Source organism: Sardina pilchardus, chromosome 14, assembly GCF_963854185.1.
Source record: "Sardina pilchardus chromosome 14, fSarPil1.1, whole genome shotgun sequence".
Lineage (NCBI taxonomy): Eukaryota > Metazoa > Chordata > Actinopteri > Clupeiformes > Clupeidae > Sardina > Sardina pilchardus.
In genome coordinates, this window is record NC_085007.1 from 30,996,434 (window position 1) to 31,019,370 (window position 22,937).

Genomic DNA, 22,937 nt, shown 5'->3' on the forward strand with positions numbered 1-22,937 from the left:
GGACGAAATAGTGTTCAACAACTGTATTGTATTAGAAAAATCACATTACATTTGAAATGTAACAGACTGTAAAAAGAGTAGAATGATTCTTTGGCCATGGGGTGCCACAAACTGAACAGGAACACATGCTACAGTTATGAACCCCCACACACTTGAGAACTTGGTGTGAGAATACATCTTTTTATTATAACTGACAGAAAACATCATGGTTTTATTTGACACAGTGACATTCTCCAAACACTGAGCAAGTCTGTAAGAGCAAGCAGAATAACAGCCCTCTCAAAATTATTATTCTTTCCACATTCACATTTAGTACCATGTGATGTGCCATCAGATAAGCCCTCCTGTATATAACCTATACTACTACATAATGTATATTATGTGTATAGCCTATCATATGCATGTACTGGAATGACCATAACAACGGTTTATTCTATGGCCATAACCCACTGCCCACATTCCTTTGTTATCATATAAATGCTTGTATGCAATGCTATGCAAATGTCCTTTCTTGACAATGGCAGAGCCAATGTCTAAAGCTGTAGTTATAACCAATGGGAGAGTTCTACACAAAAGCTGTGTCATTCATAATAACTAATCCTTCAGCAGACAGACGGCCAAAGACTTACCCAGGGTTATTGATGTTTGGGTGAATAGGAAATATAACAATGAGATGGAAAATTGAGACATCAAGAGATTAGATTATTTTTATACCCCAATAAAAAATGAATGTCTACGGTAAGAAAAAGTCCAAAAAGGCATCCCTGCTATTTCCATTTCATCCACTCATAGGATTTGGTTTGTTCAGTAACAATGAGACAGAAGCACCGTGGTTATAGTGTATTGGAGTGCACAGTCTGGCTCCACATGTCCAGGACTCACTAAACTCAAAATGTGAATTCTAAAAATATGGGTTTGGACAGCAATGAAGCTTTGGCCAAAGGCAGGACTGGGGCTGGTCTAGTTATTTCCATCATAGTGTTGTTGTCTGACAGACAGGGCTCAGTGACTAAGCTCAATGACTCTTCATTGGGATGTGTTCATTCCTAATGGTACTGTACAGATGGTTTATCTGAAATATTGAATAAATCATTTTAGACATAGTAGAGCTCCTGAAGATTATATGGACTACTTTCTGGATAAAAAACTAGGAAGGAAACATAAAAACTCTACTTCAAATATTTCTGCCACAAATGAAGATACCCAGGAGTATTAGTTACTCAGGTCTGTTGGACATTTGACCACAAGGAGGCAGTATAAAGTCAAGGACATAATTCACCATGGGAATCAAAGAGGTAGGCTTTTTTTTTCTTAAATCAAGCATGAATTAAGTGATTCTGTCAACATTGGAGTCTGGGTAGTCCTTTCATTAAAGAAATCATGTTTGACTTCAAGATGTAGCCTAATTCATGTCTATCTGTGATGTTCAAGGTTATTCTATCATGTTTACAATACTGATGTGTTATACCTGTGTTCTCCTTGTTGCCATGTCCAGTTGGTTTGCAGATCTTTCTCGATCTGAAAGTTTCATTCAACCTTAGCCCTGACATTTACTGCCACCCAGTGAGTGGCACCTGTCCAACTTCTTAGCATCTAACCCACAATTTGTTTAAAGAATACCAACATTTTGTTGTGATATTATATTTAGATGGCAACAATTGTTTGTCAGATAGCCTATCTACAATCATGATTATATGCAAGCACAAGCACTGGTATTTTCTCAGGCAGTTCTGACCAGAGGGTTAAAGGGCTACATAACGATTAGCACACAGGTCAAGGTTTGGAAGTCAACAATGGTGATTCTGGAGAAGCTCAAATCTCTTGTGCGCTCTCTCTCTCTCCCCGTGTGTGTGTGTGTGTGTGTGTGTGTGTGTGTGTGTGTGTGTGTGTGTGTGTGTGTGTGTGTGTGTGTTTCAATGCAAAGGCTATGATTCAGTTCATGACATTTAATTTGAAAGCAAGGTGATCTTTTTTCTATTCTAGCACAACTGTAGCCTACTTCTACAGACGTATATACACCACAAACACGTGGAATGCAGAGGAACCAGTTTCTCATATCATAAGGAAAGTGCAAGACAAACAGTGTGATGACAAATTAATTGCAAAAACATGTTGAAATAAACCCACATTTAGTGTTACCTTACATGTTATGGTGATAGAATCACTATGATGTGTCTTGGCAGCGCGTTCAACGGTGTCACGGGGGAGGAACCGGATAGATCACTCCAACACAGTCGACTCGAGACGTGTGACCTCGCGGGAGGCAACCAATCAACTATCCTGTAAGTTTAGGGTACCGTCGTAAGTCCTCTCCTCCGTTCCTCACGCCGTTACAGGTGTTACCCAGGCGCGCGAACGATACCGTGGTTGGAAATGAAGTACATGGGAAGAGGACTAATTTTTAGAGTCGTAATGGTCTTATCGTTTTTCTCACGCGGCTTACTTTGGACTTTTCGAGAGGATCAAGATGACAGGTAAAGAAGCTGCGGAATTCGGTGTCCTTTCTAGAACCGAGTGCCGAATCTCCCACATGTTGAGCTGCGCTCGTCAGACTCAGTGAAGCTGTTCATGTTGTTCCGAGATGTCGGTATGATATTGAGGACACTTATCTGTCAAAATCATTGTATTTCTGTATTTTCCCTCAGAGAGACCTGCTCAGAAAACAAAATTGCTACAACAAAATATCCTTGCAAGAAGTCCACTGGGGAAGTAACGACATGTTACAGGTAGGTAATCAATTTCAAACTTATTTAAAAGCGTGCATAACTTGAAATTAAGTCTAGTTTAGAGAGCGAGGCAACGCCACTTTCTTTAGAGATACTTTATTAATTTGTTGATGAACTTACATAAATAAAGTATGAGTATAACCATCTCCATTGGTTATCCTCTTCCTCAAGTAGGCTAGTTTAACAGTTTGTGTAGTATTGACATTGCTACATTATGTGCAGGTCAAAAGATGTTGGACTGTACTACAGCATAGCCTACTTTAACAATGTGGATAACTTTTAGTCACTTTTTGGACTTCAGTCAGTTGTAATTACTGTGCACAATGCAATTTGCCTGTGCCAAGTGACTGTTAATGTCAGTGAGGCTTTAAGATTGTTTTGTCATGCAGACATGTTTGATACTCATTCAGGACTCATGATATCTAATGAGTAACCGCTCACTGAGCCAGTAAACCATTTGTGTCACACATTTTCTAAACCCAAACTGATGCCATAGGACGTTCTTATACAATTCTTTCCGAATTGTGATTAGCATAAAACATTTTCCACAACTAAAGAGTTCAACAGATCTAGCAGGTGTTCCCAAATGTCAACACACACATCTACATTTCAACAGATAGATGCATTGGATTCAGCCATATGGTTATCATTTGGGTGTCCGAAAGCAAACATACTGACCTATGGATCACCTATAACCTAACTTGTCCCTGTTCTGAGAAGCCAAGGTGCATTACTAGGGAGGTTAAAGCCCCCCACTCTTTCATCAGACACTGCTCAGACATAACCTTTCAGTCTCCTGAGGTCTCCTTGCAAGTCCAAGACTAACAAGCCAAAAACTGAGCAGCGCTGTCTCCCAAAACTCTGTCAAATGGGAAAAAGTGTGTCGTTTTTTGTCTTTGGTTAGGGATTAAGAGGCTGGAACTTTAATCTGGTTTCATAGCCAAAGGTACACTAGGGTTAGGGTCGCTAACCCTCCGTTCCAGACAGAGCCCCATCACAGCATTTACTGAAGCTCATAGTGACAGCAGGTTACAATGCTGGGCTTTGCATCCATGCAACAGGATGTTTAAATGATTAGGGTGGGATATGAGGCTTGCTTGGGCTCTGAGTCTTTGACATTGTTTACGCTAAAGAGAGCAGGGACACACGTACTGTTGCGCTGGGTGCACCTTAGTCCACCTGCAAGTTGACACACGAGTCGCTGTGTAGCTGATGTCGTCTGTTCCAGCATGTGTGTCGAAACGAGCGCCTTTGAAGCTTTTGCCAAACACAACTGCTATAAAGCCGCCCAGGGAGGGCATTTTACGCAGGCTTGAACGACCTCCCCACAAAAGCCAGTCATGCGTGCATGTAGAAATTTGAATGTATGGTCTCAGGTGGCAGACCTGTCATCATTGGCCACACAGTGATATATTACTAACACTAAATGACCCCACGTTTGATTCCAGTTGAAAAAGAAATCAGGCCCGCTGAGCTTTGAATGTCTGCCTGGGATTCACAGATTAAACCAGCAGGGTGTCTCTCCAACATACGTTATCCATACCTCAGATGTCATCATATCTGCCGAACAGACAGTGATGTAAATCACTCTGTCTGGGGTCCAGGTCCTCACACTCTTTTAAGCCTGGACCGGGTTAGTGGAGGCAGGTCATCCTTGTTGGGACTGATCGTCAGCCAAGCTCAAAAACGGATAATACTATTAAACAATACTAAATCAGGTTGTGTTGTGCTTGGTTTTAGTCCATCCTTTCAGATCTCTGAATGTGGACTCAAGTCGTTGGGGAGCTGTTGAAGTTGCATACCTCTCCTTTTTACCAGAAATTGGATACTAGATGAACTGGCAAAATCATTCACCTTGAAATGACTGTGCCTGTCATTGACAATGATAAATGTGTGTTTGCTAGTGCTGGCTCATTTAGTTTGTGATAAAATTGAACTGTTGAAATTACAGGATGAGTCTTTCATAAGGAGACTAGTTAAACATGAGTACATGAAGCTGGGGTATTTATTCTGATGAGTTGAGTGGGAGACTTAAAAGACCAGATGATTAATTGTATGCTTTTATGCTTTACTGGAGTTCAGTGTCACTGTCTTTAAGGAAGGAAAATATAGAATGTATACGATAGAAGAGAATGTAAGAATGTAGGATTTTTGGGAGAGTTGCCAGCAGTTTACTTATCTGTTGATAAATTGGTGTACTGGTGTCAAATGTTGGTTCATTTCCATCATGGAACTCAAAGGGACTGTGGTGCACACAGATGCTGTAGTTGAGAGTCCAGCCTAAGTCTCTGTGGTGCTGCAGCGTGTTGGAAGAAACAAGGCAAGCTTAGAGCATACGCAGAGTAAGTGCACTGCAACCGTCACACACAATTGGTATGTGCCGTTTGTAATTGTTGCGCTTTGTTATTGCTCCAAATATTTCTGGGGGTCTCAGAGCTTGTGAGTTTGTTGTGTTCTCTCCTGCCCCCCCTCACTCCCTCCTCGCCGCTCCTCTGAAGCCGGAACATTCCAGGATAAAGCAGTTTACTGAAATGGGACTAAAGGGCAGCTCATCCACAGCGCAGCGGATATCACTGGCATTTCTCACCCCCTCGACACGACGCCATTGGGCCGGGAGAGTAGCCATGGCTCCGCACGTGCTGGTCATTCGCCTGCCAGCCGCTTGTTTATCTCCAGCAACAGCATGTTCATTATCTGGTTAAGCATAAACAAATGTTACGGCTCAGAAGCCAAAGACATGTCCTCATCAGCCTCACCCCTGACATGTCCACTGGAGCGCCTTGAAAGGGATTCTGGGAGTTTCCGTCCAGCAAAAGGCTGTCATTCCATTTCTCAAAGCTCAGCCATATTGCAAACCTTCCGGGAATATGGGAAGGTCTCTTACACTAACGATTAAGACTCACTTGCTCAATCAAAATGCATCAGCACTTCTCTGGTAGTCATCATTTCATGCATTGTTTCAAGGTTGATTGTGGTATTGCTAGAGCATTTTTGAATCAATATTTTTTGTTTCTTTTTATATCTTTATTATATTATTTCTTATAAACATCAGGCATTTCTTCCAAAACTGGGCTTGTCTAATCAACTTGTTTGATGCTCATTCCAGATTTCCGTCAGTGAGAAGCTGCCCTGATTTGATATCTTGAATCCATGTAGTGAGCCCATCAGCCCAAGGCCAAAAGCATGGCAGAGTGGAATTTCTTCATATTTTGCTCCAGATTTATTGTTTGCTGGCTTGGCTGAAAGTGAGACATGCGAGTCTCTATTTCATTGCAAAAGCAATATTACATAAGGCTGGCTCACTGTGTGAAGAGGAAACGCGGCATGATGAATATCGATACATGTATTGCAGTAAAACGAAGATGTCAAGTTTCACTGTTAGTATGGAAAAGGGTTTTATTTCCTGTGGATCAGGTGGTCTGTAGCACCTTTCGCTGTGCCTTACAGTGTTACTGTGTTTAGTTTTCATTGAGATAGCCCGCAGCAGGGACCGCAAAATCAGAGCACTTAAAGCACCGAAAATGAACAATATCCACGCTTAAATGGGCCCATGAGAAATGAGGTGATAAAGACATGGTCTCCATAGTCATGAACTCATAAAAACTGTGACAGAAATATGGAGTTTCTGTGGGACACCCAAACCAAATTAATCAGCGTCTTGATATTGTTGAAAGCTTTTGGCTCGGTCTAGTGAAGGATGAAATCTCTGTGGACATGGCCAAGCGCATGGAGATTAGAGTGCATTCAGACTTCATGTTTTGTGTTCTTCTCAACCAGCAATTTAGTCAAAGTCACTCTAAATTCCAAACATCTAAATTGGAAGTATCAAATGCAAATAATTCAGCCTGGAACAGATCATTTTACAGTAACAGAAAAACACTTCAGGGACTTGTGTGTCACTCTTTATGAGTTGGCCGGAAATATTAGGCAATTGCCTGTGATTAATATCCTTTGCCGACATGGCATCCAGATGTTTCTTGTTACGCAAAAACTTTATCATTAGGCAACTGCTTGATGTATTTCACTGAGAATGTCCTGATCCGCAGTGGTCAGAGCAGTCATTGGGATTCGTCACGAAGATTGAGAAAGTTGTGCAGTTATGTGTACTTAGTGAATATTCCTGCAGGAATGTCCACCTCCATATGAGACGTCAGGAGCTGCAGGCTTTCATAGACTGGAGAGCGTCATGTCATTCTCTTGTGTTGAGCTGCCTGACTGGGCTGCCTCCCATCTGTTTGGAGTAAACAGAGTAGTCAGCACTCTCACTGCAAGTGGGATTTAGCTGGAACTGTGTTTGAGTGAGATGCTTACCCGAATGGTATTTATTACTAAGTCTGTTGTGCTACCTCTTCTCCACGGCTCGCTCAGCGTTTGGAAAGTTACAGTAATGGGTGTCCTGAGGAGCACAAGGGCATCCAACACTGTGTGGGGCATTGAAGTCATAAGAATCCTGAGGTGGATACACACCCCACGAGGTTAACGTCAGCCTCTGTGTGTGCACAAACCTGGCGTGGGTTGCCTGCAAAACAAGACCATGGTTTTGGTCAAGACCATGGACTCGGCGTGATCTCAAAAGACATTCTCCATTGGCTTGCAAGGTCCATATCAAAATGTGTGTGTGTGTGTGTGTGTGTGTGTGTGTGTGTGTGTGTGTGTGTGTGTGTGTGTAGGTTTGTGTGGGTTCAACAGAATTAGCTACAGGCGCAAGCTTTATGTAATGAGCACGCTGAAAAGATCTGGCTGATAGAAGTAAAACTGCCTCCACCTTGCATATCTGCACTGTTACACACTTCATCTAACAATAATAACAGTGTTGTGTTTGGCATGCAAGTGTTGCAAAAGTGAGTGCAAGGCACAGTGAATAGTGAACTGAGGTTTGCTCTAACTTTTAGAGGAATAACTAATTCCACTCACAACTTATACTGTACCTTGCCTTAAGCATACGTCTAAAATGCAAAAACAATGGAACAGCCAAACATTTAGTACAACAACAATGATTTAGTAAGCTAATGCAAAGAGCCGCCAATAGCATCTAATAATAACACTGATCTGGCAGTCAATCAATAGAAATCCAATTATTGGCTGTTTATTCTCCATTTATGTCATTTCAGGGTTTAGTGCTGTGGGGTGGACAAATTACTTATTAGTTTCAGCTGGGTTGTCTTGGATATTGGTATAACATTTAAATTGAGCTGAAAGAGACATGTCTGTTGAATCCTGAAATGTTGTCATCACACCTTACCAGTCATGTATTTCTGTAGTTAGTGTCTTTAAGGAAAATGATTTCAAATGGTGCTCAGTTTGACATATTTTGAACATCTGGAACTGTTTTTGATCTCATATTTTGTTTACAGAGATACTTTTAGATGAGGAAAGCAGTGTTTGGTAGGCTATATTGTCCTTTTTATCGCCAGTAAGATGGATGATTGCCTCAGTAACCCTGCTGCATGCAAAGAGTCTCTTGACATGGAGGATTTGCAGGCCCATGTGGCTGTGCTCTCCCATCAGTCACATGAGATAAGCACTCCATCCCACTCCGCCTCACTATCGCCAGGGGCAACCGCCTCCCGACCATCAACCCCCAGCCTTCGCCTGATGAATCAGCCCTGATGTCTCACCTCACTCACTCTCTCTCACTCACTCTCTCACTCTCACTCTCTCTCTCTCTCTCTCTCTCTCTCACTCTCTCTCTCTCTCTCTCTCTCTCACCCACTCAGTCAGGGAACTCATGCCCGTGTCTGGCCTGTCCTCCCCTGCTGGAGATAAAAAGCCAGACTGGGACAGGAATGCTGCCAGGGGCTCGTTACTTCACATTTTAAAAAATGGTCAGTAGCTGGCTAAGAAAATGCCAAATGGCATTGTTTCTCCATCCTCCTCCACAAGCACTGTCGTAATCGTCTCAGGCCTGACGTGGGCGTTGTTGCTTTTGATTGTGTGGTTGTGGTTTTAGAACTCTCCCATGTTATGGGTGTCGTGTACCGTGGTAAGACCACGCTCATGCAAATTCCCAGCTCAATCTGTTGCAAATCGTTAAACCAGAAGGGTCTCGTTTTGTCTGCTACTAATTAAACACCAGAAATAAAAAGAGGCTCATCTGCTGCGATTCTCATCTTTGAAGTTCTCCCTTCACTTTTTTTACAGACTTTAATTCCCAGCAAAACTTACAACTGTGTTGGCAGCGTGTGTTTTCCCACTCGAGCGTTGTGTTTATGTTGGGCGGAGATGGACATCCTCCTGTTACTGAGCCCCCTTCACACATCAGGCTAATCCCTCAGTAGTGTGTACAGCAGCTCCGGGCCCAGCCACACAGACTGAGAGAGCTAAATAATGAACTGTTCTCAGCAGGTGCTGGAGCGTATTCCCTCAGAGGGGACTTGAGCGCTTGAGCTATTGGGTACGATTAACTTGTCTATACACCCCTCAGCATGTTTTGTAGTTCTCAAATATCCAGCTATTAACTGGGAGACAATTCAAGCAATGCAAGTTCATTGCATTTCATAGTCGGTGAAATAAGTGGCACATATCAAGGTTATTTAATCAAGATAGTCAGGTCTTTGAGGAATCCTTTTTTTTTATCAAACAGACCTTTTCTATCAATAGGAAAACAAACATCCCTTATAATGACTATGAATATTGTAACAGTTCATAACACACCCTATTATAGTCATTTTTCATAAATGCAGAAGATTCATTCCTATTTTAATTGGAAATACTCAAAACACATGCCTTTGAAGAGACTATGATAAGATCTCAGCCTTTTCTAATTGAATGCAGCTTAGGATATTGTTTAGTGCCATGTGAAGTTTAATAACTTAAGGGAAAGCCATCAATCCAATCAAGCATGCCTTTGCTCTATGAATTATAATTTATTTTCCGTTTTCAAATTATCATTTTTACAGATTAAAATAATGGGACATGACACTAACAGGCGCCTCTCCAAGCTCACCAAGCACACTCTGGCATTTGGAATAAACAAGTGCAACAGCACACTGAATTTAAGAATGGTTTGAGACTGAGTGTCATCCTGGATGAAGAGCGTTCAGAGATAAGCTACTATGTGCTCTTCCGCTGAAGAAACAGAGTGGCAGAGTGTTTATTTAAAATGCCAGTGTGCTTGGTTAGCTTGGCAGAGGCTGGGTGTGTTCGGAGAGGCTATTTATGAGTGTTTGATATTTATCTAGTTTCAAAGCGACGCTGCATCGTGTTCTGGAGACAGTAGGCATGTTGTTGAGGTCAAGATCTGCTGATTCCAAACACTTCAGACTGGATACTGCTGCACTCACTTGTACTAGCGTCTGTAGGTGCTCAGTGAGTGCTGTGTAGAGGGAGGGGAGAACAGGAGGGGAATGGCAGGCCAGCAAGACGCCATAGATGGCTCATTTGCCATATCTTTCTCATTTTGTCAAACTCCACACTTGTAGAGAGAGAAGAACTAACAGACAGACACACATACTGCACAAACTCTTAGCTTCAATTCTCTGATGTATTTCTCAGTGATTCTAGTAGCTGCCATCGCTATTATCGTTTTGTTGCTTCATCTAGCTCTACCACTGCCACTTTCCATTTCCAAACTGTAACATCCTCTCTGGTCGCTGGCTATCCTGGTGCCTGAGGGAAATCACAGCTCCTACGTAAAAAATGTATCGGCTTAGAAAATGGCGATCTCATTTTGCATTGTTATTTGTACTTGTAGTAAAGACACCATGTAAACAACAACATTCTAGAGTTGTTAGGATATCTAATCTGTCCTTTCTGGGAAGTATAGACTAACAGGTGTTACTCAGTTCCAGTGTATTTTGCCGAGTGAGGCTGATGATGTGGGTGTCAGTCTGGGTTATTACATAGACAGAGAGGGTGTTTATTAATTTATTATTATTCAACTCTGGGGTAGACAGCTAATAAACTAGTTTCTCAAAAAGTTGACGTGATCCTTTGAAGTCAATTAAGACGCTATGTCTGCATAATTCTGCATACATCTTAAAATGGGTGGGTTTGTGCTATTTGCCTTTTCTGCAACCCTAAAGACTCAAGCTCATGATTCATTCAAATCTTGGGTGGCTTGCAGTATAACACACACATATTCGGTCTCCCTCAGACATGCCTGAGCAGTGAAGAGACAAGTCAGACTGTGGTCATTTAAGACGTTGCTCAGACATACTGTAAGCTCTCGATCATAACCTTGTGTCATGCTACAGTCGTGCCATGGCAGTGTTTTTACACACATTGTAATGGCTGAATCAATAGTTTACAAACAACATAGTTTGAATTTGCATTAGTGTTCCAGTTTGGGCTGAAGTTTCAAAGGATCACAAAGTGCCCACAAAAGCCATGACAGCAGGGCTCAGGTGTGCTGCAGGTATTGAGAACCTTTGTTTTTCTGGGGAAATCAACCTACTCATTGGCATGTAATAGTCTTTAGTTGAACAGGCGCCATCTTTCTGCACCTGTTGCTACTTGCTAAGGTATATATTGCATTTGTTCTGCCAAGCAGCTTGTTTCCTAAGGAAACAGACAGCTTCGTTGACGGTTTTCCCACAGTTAGAATATTTTTAAATAAAAACGTGTAAGAAATATACTGTGTACACCGAAAATGGTGTTGAATATGCAGTACCTGTGTATAACCATTATGCTTCTGTCTGTATAATCAACATTATCAGTAATTAATACTATCTATAATGAGCTAACTATCAATAATTATCAGCACTAATCAGACTCAATAATGTGTGGGATTTTTTCTTCAGTAGCGAACGTTATGTTGTCATATTTCATTACTTTCCCACACATGTTGAGGTTGTTAGTGTTTGATTTCTAAAGGCCTGACAAAGAGATGTATTTCACTTGATAACAATTCATATTGTTCAGACATTCTTTGTCATAGCCAACAAGGATGTGACTGAACTTGCAAGTCAGTCAGTTACTCAATGCCCCATCATGTTCCAGACAGTAAACACACACTGTTCCTCCACACACTGTATTCTCTGGTGAGAGTGAGACATGACTTTGAACCCACTCGTCCACTCTGTGGCCACTCCACTAACCTCACCTCACGCAGTGTGAGCTCACAGGATGCCCACACACGTGATTATTCATCGTCTGTCTGAGAGTCTCATGCATATGTATGCGTGGGTTTGGGAAGAATAACCTGTCTGAATGCATCAGATGCCAATGTACTCCACCCAACCACATCACCCCACTGCTCCCAGGGAAAAAAGAAAAACAAACGCACTGCTGAAGTGAGTTGTTAGTTTGATCGTTATGTTTGGCAGTTAAGTAGTTTGGCTTTATGGTCAAGAACATGATTAAGCTTAATTTCCTGTTTTTTACAAAATATTTATGCAGCGTCCAATTGGGTGGCATTTTCTGTATTTGTGTAGAGAGAGAGTGAGTGAGGGAGAGAGAGAGAGAGAAAGGGGAGGGGGTGTTACAGCGGGGTTAAGAGGAATACAATATGCAACCGTTGGCCTGGACCGTGGCCCATGCTCTTTTGTGTAATCGTCTGTGTGTTTACCTGAACTGCACCATTGCCAAGAGCAATAAATGGATGGTCAGGATTTTAGGCAAAACAAAACAACAAGGTTTACATTCGGTGAGAACAATGGAGCCACATGTGGTTCAGACACTGCTCTTAGCAACAATCTGTTCCCCCATCCTAGTTCCCTTGCCCCCCACATGGAAACTTCACCGTGTTCCTTCCCCCTCTCCCTGTATCGCTCCCTCTCTCCTCCCCTCTCTCTGCCTCTTTCTTCATAGAGGTAACATTTGTAAAAGAGACCCAGTCACGCTTTTGTTTTTCTCCTATAAACAACATTACAGGTTGCTGACATGTTGACGGAGTTGTGTGCTCTAGTAATGGGCGTCTTGGTGGGTTTTTAAATCACTCATGCTTAGGAAAGATTCTTGTTTCTCAGGTTTTCAGTTTCAAAATAGTTCATAATGGAGAACAAAGAATGTGCTATCTGTCCAGCCATTTTTATAGTTTTTGGTGTTATCTTTAATTTTAAAATGTTGGAATTGCCCTTCCTGGAAAAGTACCTGAAAAGACTGAAGACCAGGTTTCTGGGTCATCAGTTGGAGTTCATGTGAAGCATAGAACCCACACCTAAAGAAAACATTGCCTTTGTGCCGGTTACAACCATATTCCTACACTTGGGATCACAAGGTATATTTCACTCAGTATATTTCACTACTGGAGCTCATTTTTGTTTTTGTCTGTCTTTGTACACACTTTTTGGTCATTCTGACTCTTAATTTATTCTCCCATTAGGAACCAGAAGACAATAATTTATCAGTCCAGCAGGACCTTAACATGCCAAAGGAAATGTTCCCCTGCACCATTAAGCATAGCCATACCAATCATTTTCTATTGCAAACATCTGGCCATTCAAGATTAATAAAATATTTGGAAGCCAACTTCACTGTTAGTGCTCTTTGGCATGGCTGACATTGTGCCCCCATTGTAATTTTTGAGGTATGCTTTTGAATTTTAATATTTTTGTCAGTCAGATCCAATCTTTGTTGATTATGACTCACTGACATAGAGGGGCGGCTCTGCTAGGGGTATGGAAGTTGGGGGAGGGGGGGGGCTGCTGTATGTCTGTCTAGTCATCCTAGCCAAGCATGCTCCTTTCTTCCCTCTGTACCCAGAGCAGCCTACTCTCTGGTTGGATGTGACAGGATGCTTTCTTATGCTCTAGCCAGATGAAAGAGCTGAAGCTGCTGGACGTAACATGCCCTGGGGAGCACACTCACATTGTTGGATGACGAGAGGTCTAAGTTGCTGTAGGTTTGCTTTGTTAACCGTTCTTCTTTGACTCTGATGAGTTTTTATACACTTTTATATTAAGAGAATCACCACTGTACAAATCTTTTTTTTTACTTCACCTTTAGCTATGAAAAAGTGTTTCCTCTGTCATAGAATGATGCACAATGGACCGTTAAATAATTGATTCCTTTAATGCTTTATCTATTGAGTCCTTCCCCATGGACAAGCAGTTGTAGCACATCCTGGACAGCGTCCATGTCTCTGGATGTGTCTAGGCATCGAGCGCTTGGGTACTCGTAGTAGCCCACCACTCCTAAGTGATTTGTGTGTCTGGCCCAGGGCCAGGCCTGTATGGTTTGAGTTAGAGGTGTAAGAGGCACACAGAGGATGCCTTGGACAAGGGGATCTGCATAACAACTTATGGACAGGCATGCTCTCTGTCATTTCCTGGCTTGTCAGGATGAGAGACATCAGATGCCGACATTTTTTAAGCGAGTCTTTGTCCGTGTATGTGAGAGTACCTCGCACTTCCTCTCGTTTGGGGCATATTAGTGCCAGACGTCTTTTTTTTCAGCTAGGCATCCAGATCTTTAACGTCGCCATGGAGACCGGAACGGGAGAGAGCGTTTTTGAGCAGCGGACTGTTTTCCTTCCATTTCAGGACAGATGAGGGGTTTTAAAACAGATCCTTCTGGAGACGGTGGTCCACATCTTGACTGAATTGACTTTAATTGCTGGTCATGTTTGTAGGCTTGAAGAGATGGCTTCGTGATCTTGAGATCTGAGTGATAAAAAGATGGGGGGATTTCAGACGGAGGGATGGAAAGGGGGATTGGCCCGTATTGAACCTCTGTTTGTTCCAGCCCAGAGGAGACCCAGCAGTGCATCTAACCCCGACCATGTGCTCCTCAGGAGGTCTCCTGTTGAGTCACATCAACATCCACGCCGTCGTCAAGATGGGGCGCAAACACAGCCGCAAGAACATGACAGCAGCGCGAGCGAGATTAATAAATTCCTGCTCGTTACCGTGCCAAGCCTTTCAAGCCCTCTCCTGGGGAATCACACCCATGCAAAACAAGACCTCACAACCAGAATGAAATAAATAACAGGCTCCCCATTGTCAGGCTCCACACCTCCTCCCCCCCACCACCACACACACAGCACTCTCTCGCATGCACACACACGTATGTATGCATGTACGTCGGGTCCGAGGGTGATTATGTCAGCGACTTTGGAGTCTGTTTCCAATGAGTGTGAGGAATGGTGTGAACACCCTGATTTTGGGGGTGGCAGGCCCCCAGACACCCCCCACCCCCACCTCCACCCTTCACAAGTCTGCACTGCGTTACCAAGGGATGTCCGCAGCCCATTTTTATGACTCGACAATTGATGTAATTTCTTAAACCTCTGGCAAAGCTTCACTTAAATAATGTATGCGTCAAAACATGGGAAACGAAGGTAGTGTGTCCCACGGAATTAAATGAAGCAGAGCCTCAGCCCAAACTCAATACGCGGGCACTGTTTGTGTTGGAGCCAGGAGCGCTTCCCAGGAAATTGTTAGGGATCCATTAAACTTGTCAGAATAATATAGTGGTGAGTTGGCGCAGTGTTGGAGCCATGGGTAGCCATTACTACTTAAAGAGGAGAACTGTCTACTCTGTCATGTAGGGATTCCACTTGCTAAATGAGCTTTGGATGAAGAATTGCTGTTGGTAGAATCTAAAGGCTCATGCATGCAAAGGCTCCAAGTCTACAAATTTATGCCTTAATAAAGTATGACCTTATTCCGTTGAAGTTAATGCCCCCCCTCTATGGTCGGATCTGTGGGAGGTAAAGCAGTCCAGTTACTGCCCTGCTGTGATTGTTTTAGTGAACATATGTCTATTTGGTCTTAAGCTGTCTGAAGTAGTAACATCAGTTATTGCATGAGTATATGTATGTTTGTACATAGTGCCATGTGCTGTCATTGCCGTGAGCATTTGACAGACGCTGATGGTACTGTGTGCACGTGTGTGTGGTGTGTGTGCATGTGTGTGTGTGTGTGTGTGTGTGTGTGTGTGTGTGTGGTGTGTGTGTGTGTGTGTGTGTGTTTATGTGTGCATGCCTGCTTTGCTGCAGCTGCCTTACAGTATTTGTAGAGGAGAGTTTGATGCTGGCCTCGTGCACTGGTCACACAGACTGACAGTGGGCCAGCGCAGGCAGGGAGCCCACACAAACTCAGACCCAGCCTTTTTTCACTGATATCCCACTGGGCTAGGGAAGCGCACACACACAACACACACACACACACACACACACACACACACACACACACACACACACACACACACACACACACACACACACACACACACACCACACACACACACACACACACACACACACACACACACACACACACATCTGCCCCTCTTTGTTCATTCATTCTGGCGCTGTCTTTCTATCACCGCATAGTTTGCCTGGTGTGTGCGTGTGCCCCTCTGATGTGCCTCACCCTCTCTCCCTTCATGTGCACATTGAAGTATATTTGAATAAAGTGTGCATGCTTGAGAGAGAATGATAGGTCTGTGAAATGCATCTCTTTATAGAGAGCACATTTATGTGGTTCTATGTCCAGAGACGTGTAAAATGCCCTGCTGTAGCAGAGCGATGACACCAGCCACAGAATCATTCTTCAACTCATTCCACACACGTCCAGAATTCTCCTGAGTGGACAGTAAAAACACACGCGTCCAGTATTCTCCTGAGTGGACAGTAAAAACACACACGTCCAGTATTCTCCTGAGTGGACAGTAAAAACACTGTGTTGTTCCATCACCATGACTGCGCTGGTTTCATTTATACTAAATGGAGCACTTGGATTGGATTGGTCTTCTCACTGTAAATTGCGCTGAATAGATTGAATTCCTGATTACCATTATTCATGTGCAAACCTCAGGAATCCCTTTAGAGTGTACAGGCCTCTGAGAACACAAGAGAGTGTTGCACCTAATCAGGCTCCAGAATGGATTGCAGCCCCATGACAGGAGGCCTGTTGAGGTGTATCCCATTTCAAGATAATCTGCACACTCTATTCTGCATGCCTTAAAATAATCAAGCCTAATTGTTTTATAATTGGCCAAGATAATCCTTTCCCAATACTTTGTGTCCAATGACCCCAACGTAGATGAACTGAAAAAGTGTTTTGTAAATATGAAAGAAGATGGGGGGCTACAAGAATGTCATGGAAAAACACAACGGTTTCCGTGCTGAAATAATTTAGAAGTAAATTTCCCAGAAAAAGATGCTGTGCCACAGGGTGCCTGCTCTCCTTCGATGGAGCTGTCGTGACAGCGATATTTTTAGCCAAGCAGACGCTCACTCCAAATGCAACCTCCAAAATGGAGAGAGAGAGGGAGAAAGAGGGAGAGAATGATAGAAAGAGAACAAGAGAGCAGCAGGAGAGCAAAGAAGGAATCTGAGCATTTTTCAGAGGTACTTCAGGTCATAATTTATGTCTTCCTGTAAACGTATTCCCCCCTGGCTTTCTGTTTTGGAGACAAAACACTAGTATTTTCCGAGACTAACTCTCTCCTCTTTGGAATACTGTAGTGAACTTTCTAGACAGCTAGGTTGCTGTATCACTTGTATAAGTAAGAGACTTTTGACAAGGTCTTTATTCACTTCTGTCATGATGACTACTTATATTTATACAAGCATGGTGCATTTTGACATATAAGTTGTGGAGTCCTCTAATAGATTACACATGCTGAATTATTTTAACAGGATATCCAAACATAACATGCTCTATCATAACACGTCGCGGTCCTGACCCATGCAAATGTTAACTGCTAGACTGGTGTTAGGGCTTGAGTCTTTGCCATGAAGTCCAAATTGTGCTTACCTTCAAGAATATGCGTAGATATTACTGTATGTGTAAAGATTTTTTTTTCATTTGTGTGACGTTTTTCACAGTTGCTGCTTTACACACTCACAAAAAAATGTTTCCTATGCAAGAGGAGAGGAAGTTGTGGAAAGGCTGCCATTGAGCACTAACTGTATCCAGCTCCATTTAATTGTCTCTTCGTTCTCTTTTTGTGACTTTGAGAGAATGAGGGGATGCTAGAGAGTGAGATTCCTTTTCTTTTTCCAGTTTGACAAAAGCATGCTTCAGATTCTCCCTTTTTAAACACACTTCTGGTCCATTTGTTGCTTTTGGACAGAAGTTTGTTTACAGTAAACAGTGCATGCCATCAGATCGTCAAACAATGGAGGCCTCATTTTTTCAGGAGCATATTTTCTCAGTTGATCAACTTTGTTGGATGTAGTTGACTCAGGATAACTGGAAAATAGTGTTGAAGGAGGGGACTGGAAAGGGGGCACTTCCCTTTAAATATTCCATGCAGAGTGGCTAGAGACGGCTTCCCTGGAAGAACACAAAATTGACCATAAAAAGGACACATCTACCAGATGGGAATGTGGTGATTCATTTGTATTCACAAGACTTGGTGTTTCTGATTAGCAATGCTAGCGGTGCAGCATGATGCGTGTGCTACATCAGTGCTGCTGGTGCTGAGCGGCCACAGACATCTCATCGGGGCATGCCTTTCATTTCAGCTCCAGTGTTCCAGTCACTCTTCAGGCACCAATTGCACATGCCAGGGTTCATCATTTCCCATGCATCTGATGTGCTGACAGCTCCGGCTTTACTTTGGCACATGTGCGCTCGCCGCTGGGCAGGGATCCAAGGCAGAGCCTGCACCAAAAACAAGCACCTTTAGGCCACACTGGAGCATTCTAATTAAATCAGTGACTTCTGGCCTGGCACCGCACCAGCGCTGGGCCTATGCGATGCAGAAAGCAGGCCTTTTGGTCACCACGGGAACATGAACTGGAAACCCCTTAAAAGCCATGTGGGGGGTATGAGTAAGAGAGGGTGTATGTGTGTGTGTGTGTGTGTGTGTGTTTGTGTGTCGGGGGTGGGGAAGGGGGGTGAAACATCTGGAGCCAGCGTGGAGGTATTTAAGCAATGTGGTGTGTGGGCAGCATTCTCAATCTAATGTGCATTATCAAGATGTGCAGAGGCATCAGGCCACGGAGGCACGGCGTGGCGCGTTCGAGGCAATCAGACCACCTCAGTTCACAGGAAAAGCCTCCCAGACAATCAGGCCTGTAATCAGAGCTGGCGTAGGTCTGCAGAGGTTACCTGGGATTTATCTGGAGAGCCCAACAACACATAGAGTCCCCACAACGTGGGTAAATAGAGAGGTGTGTATCACACATGACGAGCACAGAATGAATAGGGGCCTATTTTTATATCTGCACTTTTACTGAGTGCACAGAGTGTATTGTCTCTGTCTCTTTCTGTCTGTGTGCACGTTCACATAGAGGCAGGATGTCAGTATATATACGCCTGAATGGCCCACTGCATGTTTATTTGCCCCTTTGCGATGCATGATGTGAAATCCTTCTACACCGTGCGTGTTTGTGTGTGTGTTTGTGTGTGTGTGTGTGTGTGTGTGTGTGTGTGTGTGTGTGTGTGAGAGAGAGAGAGAGAGAGAGGGAGGGAGAGAGAGAGAACTGTAACAGTGGATCACTGTCTAAGTAGCCCTTTGCTGTTAATGATATATTAAGACTTGAGAGGTGGAATGGCTCCTCAGAGACACGTCCGTGTTGTTTTAAAAGCCTCCGTGTGTGAAGTCTAGTGCATCTGCTGCCCCTCAGACCAGCCACTGGGCCTGCTGCTCTGAGCCCAGATAACTTACTGTTATGGAGCTCCCCGTCACTGGGCACATGTAAATAGACTGTACTGTACCCAGAGGGAGCAGGCCTTGGGACATGTTTGGAGCACAGCTGCTTCTCTCCCAAGTGACCCCCTCTGTTGAGAGGTGCATTCTGGGTAGGTATGAGGAGATGCGACTAGCGCTGCCTTTTAGGGTGATGTGGGCACATTGCTGTGCTATCTCATGGTATTGCATCACCAGATCATCCCTTCTTCTTAGTTTATTTTCATTCTTAAAATATCTTTAATAACGAATGAACAGATCATATCAAACTTGCATGTTTAGAGGGGTCTTATGGATCCCTGGCTGAATGCCAACATTGTGAAGCTAATGTAGATAACATATAGCATTGTTTCAGTCGTGGCTTGTGTATCTCTACATGTGTACGTTCACAGGCAGTGTTCCCTGTTCACCGGCTGTAGGAACACACTGTACATGGCAGGTGCATAAGGCCAGCATGATGCTGAGCTGGGTGTTTATTAGCGTGTTGGCTGGTTGGATGTATGACTAGGCTGTGTGCCGACGTGGGCTGTGCAGTGTTGGATGTGTTGGTCCCGTGTAGGCCCTGTGAGTGTTTACAGGGTAATTAGAGGAGGGCTGCTTTAGCAGGGGGAGCCCAGGTCACTCTAATGGGTGGCTCCATTTACATGGGGCCCCTGTAACTTGAGACGGATCAGCGTGAGAAATTAAATAAACTACAAATTAAAGAAAGCACAGGTGGCATCACCGCTGCAAATTGCCTGTGACTGGCATGCAGAAAAGGCTATGTTGGAGAGTGGGTTTGTAGTTTGTGGTGTTTTAGTACTCAATCGTATGAAATGAAGGCCAACATATTTTTGTGCCGGTGTGTGTGTGTCAGTGTGTGTGTGTGTGTGTGTGTGTGTGCTTGTGTGTATTGCCACTCCAGTAGTTACACAGCGGTGCTTTGTTTAGCTTTCACTTGTACGAAGGGCAGTGGTACTGGGCAATGTCCTCAGCCAGCCTGCCAGCCGCCACCTTTACGACCGTCTCGCCCTCTTACCCTGCAGCAGCGTGTTGAAGGGCTTTCCGCTCTGGCATCAGTGTCTGTCAACCTAGAGGTGAATAGAACAACTGCCCCCCCTGATGTCCAGTGTGGGGGGAGACAAGGTTTGTTTAGGTGGCAGATTTGGTCAACAGGTCAAAAGGTGACAAGTGATGATTAGATAATGTGTTTGTGTATGTCTGGAGCTCTCTGCCCTGCTCTCCATAACTGAGTGAAATCACTGCAATCCTCAGTGAGGAGTTGTACTGGCAGAGATGAGCTGTCTATTCAGAATATTCCCTTGCACCTGTGCAGTGAAGCATCTTATGAGTGTGAGTTGATGTTATCCACTCACTACACTGATCAGAGGGAGATGCAGCTGGCTACCTCTGTTTGTCTCTCGCCCTGGCTACCGCCCACTGCTGAGAAGAAAACTCATCCAAGGTATTTCTCCTGTTTAAGTGCTTTGACCAGGGATAATCCATGTCAACCTCCAAGTGTCGAGTCCCCTGAGACCAAAGCCCGCCCCCTTTCTCCTCTCTCGTTCACACACTCTCACAAACACACACATGTTCTTGAGTAAACATCTGGCTTGTCCCATTTGGCAGCCGGCTCTGATCAGCCTTGTTGTGCTGTGCCATTTTCTTCCCTGCTGCCTTCCATCAACGTCTCTCCCTCACGTGTGACCTCACCGCATCTCCTGTGGTCAGGCCCTCCTGATCAGTGGCCATTGGCCAGAGTGGACACTCATGCAACTGGATTCTTACCTGTTTTTGGTGAATTTTTCCCATATTCGTATTAATGCTGTTCTCAGCAGTGGTTGCACGCGACAGCCATTAAGTATGCCTCTTGTGGAACTCCAGAGACATGCTTTGACAAAAGGCCTGCATTTCCCCTCACATCTCGCTTCCATTTTCATTCAGAACAGCAGCTGGCCCCATATATCACTCAGCATCCATGCTAAATCTCTGTCAAGTAATTGCTTGTAAAAGTGAGCCTGCAAAAGACATGGGGGACATGAGAGTGCAGTGTGGTGTGGTGTCCCAGGTCAGACAGAGTGGAGGTGTTTCAGGGCAGAGGAAACCACTGTCTGTGAAATGTCAGAGAGGCCAGCCAAGCGCTCCCTGACAAAAGGCATGCTAATATGGAAACATTCTCAACAGCTTCACTCTCTGCAGAAAAGACGCCAGAAATACGTCATAACATTCTCTGGCCTTCTCCGTAACAAATGAGTGAGCAACATTATGCAATAAGTTCACATTATGTTTCCCTCTGTGTAATGTTTGTTTTTCTCTTTTTGCAAAATAGTAGAATTCTTTCCATTTGGATAGAATTTTTTCAAAATGTTCTCTCTTGTGTATGACTTTTTGAATTTAAATGAAAATCGTTTCCTTTTATTGTTTGATTATGCTACCAACATGTGTGTTGAGGTTGACCATAAAACTTGAGGGATTGTTATCGAGACTTGTCAAGAGACTCAATATCCTCTCTGAAAACCAAAAGCGTGAAGTTGGCAATCGGAGTGGGAGATCTGGATGGCCTTTTGGTGGTATTCTAGAACACTACGATCCGTTCTGAGATGAGTGGCCACATGCGCTGAAGGTCTCCCCAGCTGTGAGGTCAGTGAGCGCAATAAGGGGGCAGCACCGGCCACTCTGTTTGTTTACAGGGAGCCCTTTTTTCTGCACTGTGCAATCTTTCATAGTATTCTCTGAAAATATTTGCATCTCAATTCAAGAAGATTAGGCCTTGAAAGAATCAAAGTCACCAGTGGCCCCAGAACTATAACATAAACAATTCGCTGAGTCAACAAATATGGACCAAAAATATTTCTAGGAAACTGAAGAAGAGAGAGGTAGATCCATGGGCAGTGCGGGATAGTCTTTCATGGAGTTCCACAGTCTGTTGTGATTTATTTGTTTTCTTGGCGACATTTTACTGGCGAGTTATTTTCCCAAGATCACTCTTAGCTATAAGCACACTGAGCTCCTACTGGGATGTTATTGAGAGATTAAATATTGGGTCATGTGGAGGCTGGCTCAGTTAGACCCAGCGATTCATCTATTCATGATTCTCTCTCTCTCTCTCTCTCTGTCTGTGTCTTTCTCTCTCTCTCTCTCTCTCTCTCTGTTTGTGTGTTTATCCAATGCCACACTGCATTTTTATATGCTTGCAGTATCTGTATTTGACATATGCCCTTTCTCATGCATGCATTTGAAATGGATAGAGGGGTGTGTGTGTGTGTGTGTGTGTGTGTGTGCGCGCGCTCATTGCGTGCTTTGCACTCTGCACTGCACCTGGGAGAAGATATGTAGGGGAAAGTGTGTAAATCAGCTGTGAGACACTCAGATGGCCTCTGTGCGGATGTGTTCAAATATTTCAAGGGAACCTTGGAAAGTGTGAATGTGTGTGTAATAGAGGGACAGGGCTGGACAGCATGATAGATCAGGTGAGGGAGGGAGAGGAACACATCCATATAATGAGCCATGCAACCCCTTCAGCACCAGGTGGTAGGCCGCAGATTTGTGAGCCACTGGAGGAAAGCTTTCTCTCCCCTCGTCAGTCTCTCTCTCCCTTCCTCCTTCTCTCTTTCTCTCTCTCCCTTTCCCTCTCTCTCTCTCCCTCTCCCTCTCTCCGTCCCTCTCTCTCTCTGGGCCTTCCTCCTATCTCCTCCCCTGGAGAGC

At 43.9% G+C, this 22,937-nt stretch overlaps 1 protein-coding gene across 1 annotated transcript in view; it reads left to right on the forward strand.

The window, feature by feature from the left end:
- The first annotated feature begins 2,268 nt into the window (after window positions 1-2,268).
- The window catches only part of ccbe1 (collagen and calcium binding EGF domains 1), a 38,967-nt gene continuing 18,298 nt past the window's right edge, over window positions 2,269-22,937 (forward strand). The window contains exons 1-2 of the mRNA XM_062554211.1: window positions 2,269-2,474; window positions 2,646-2,726. Coding sequence (XP_062410195.1) covers window positions 2,374-2,474; window positions 2,646-2,726 — 182 coding nt within the window. The 5' untranslated portion in view covers window positions 2,269-2,373. The remainder of the gene's footprint in view (window positions 2,475-2,645; window positions 2,727-22,937) is intronic.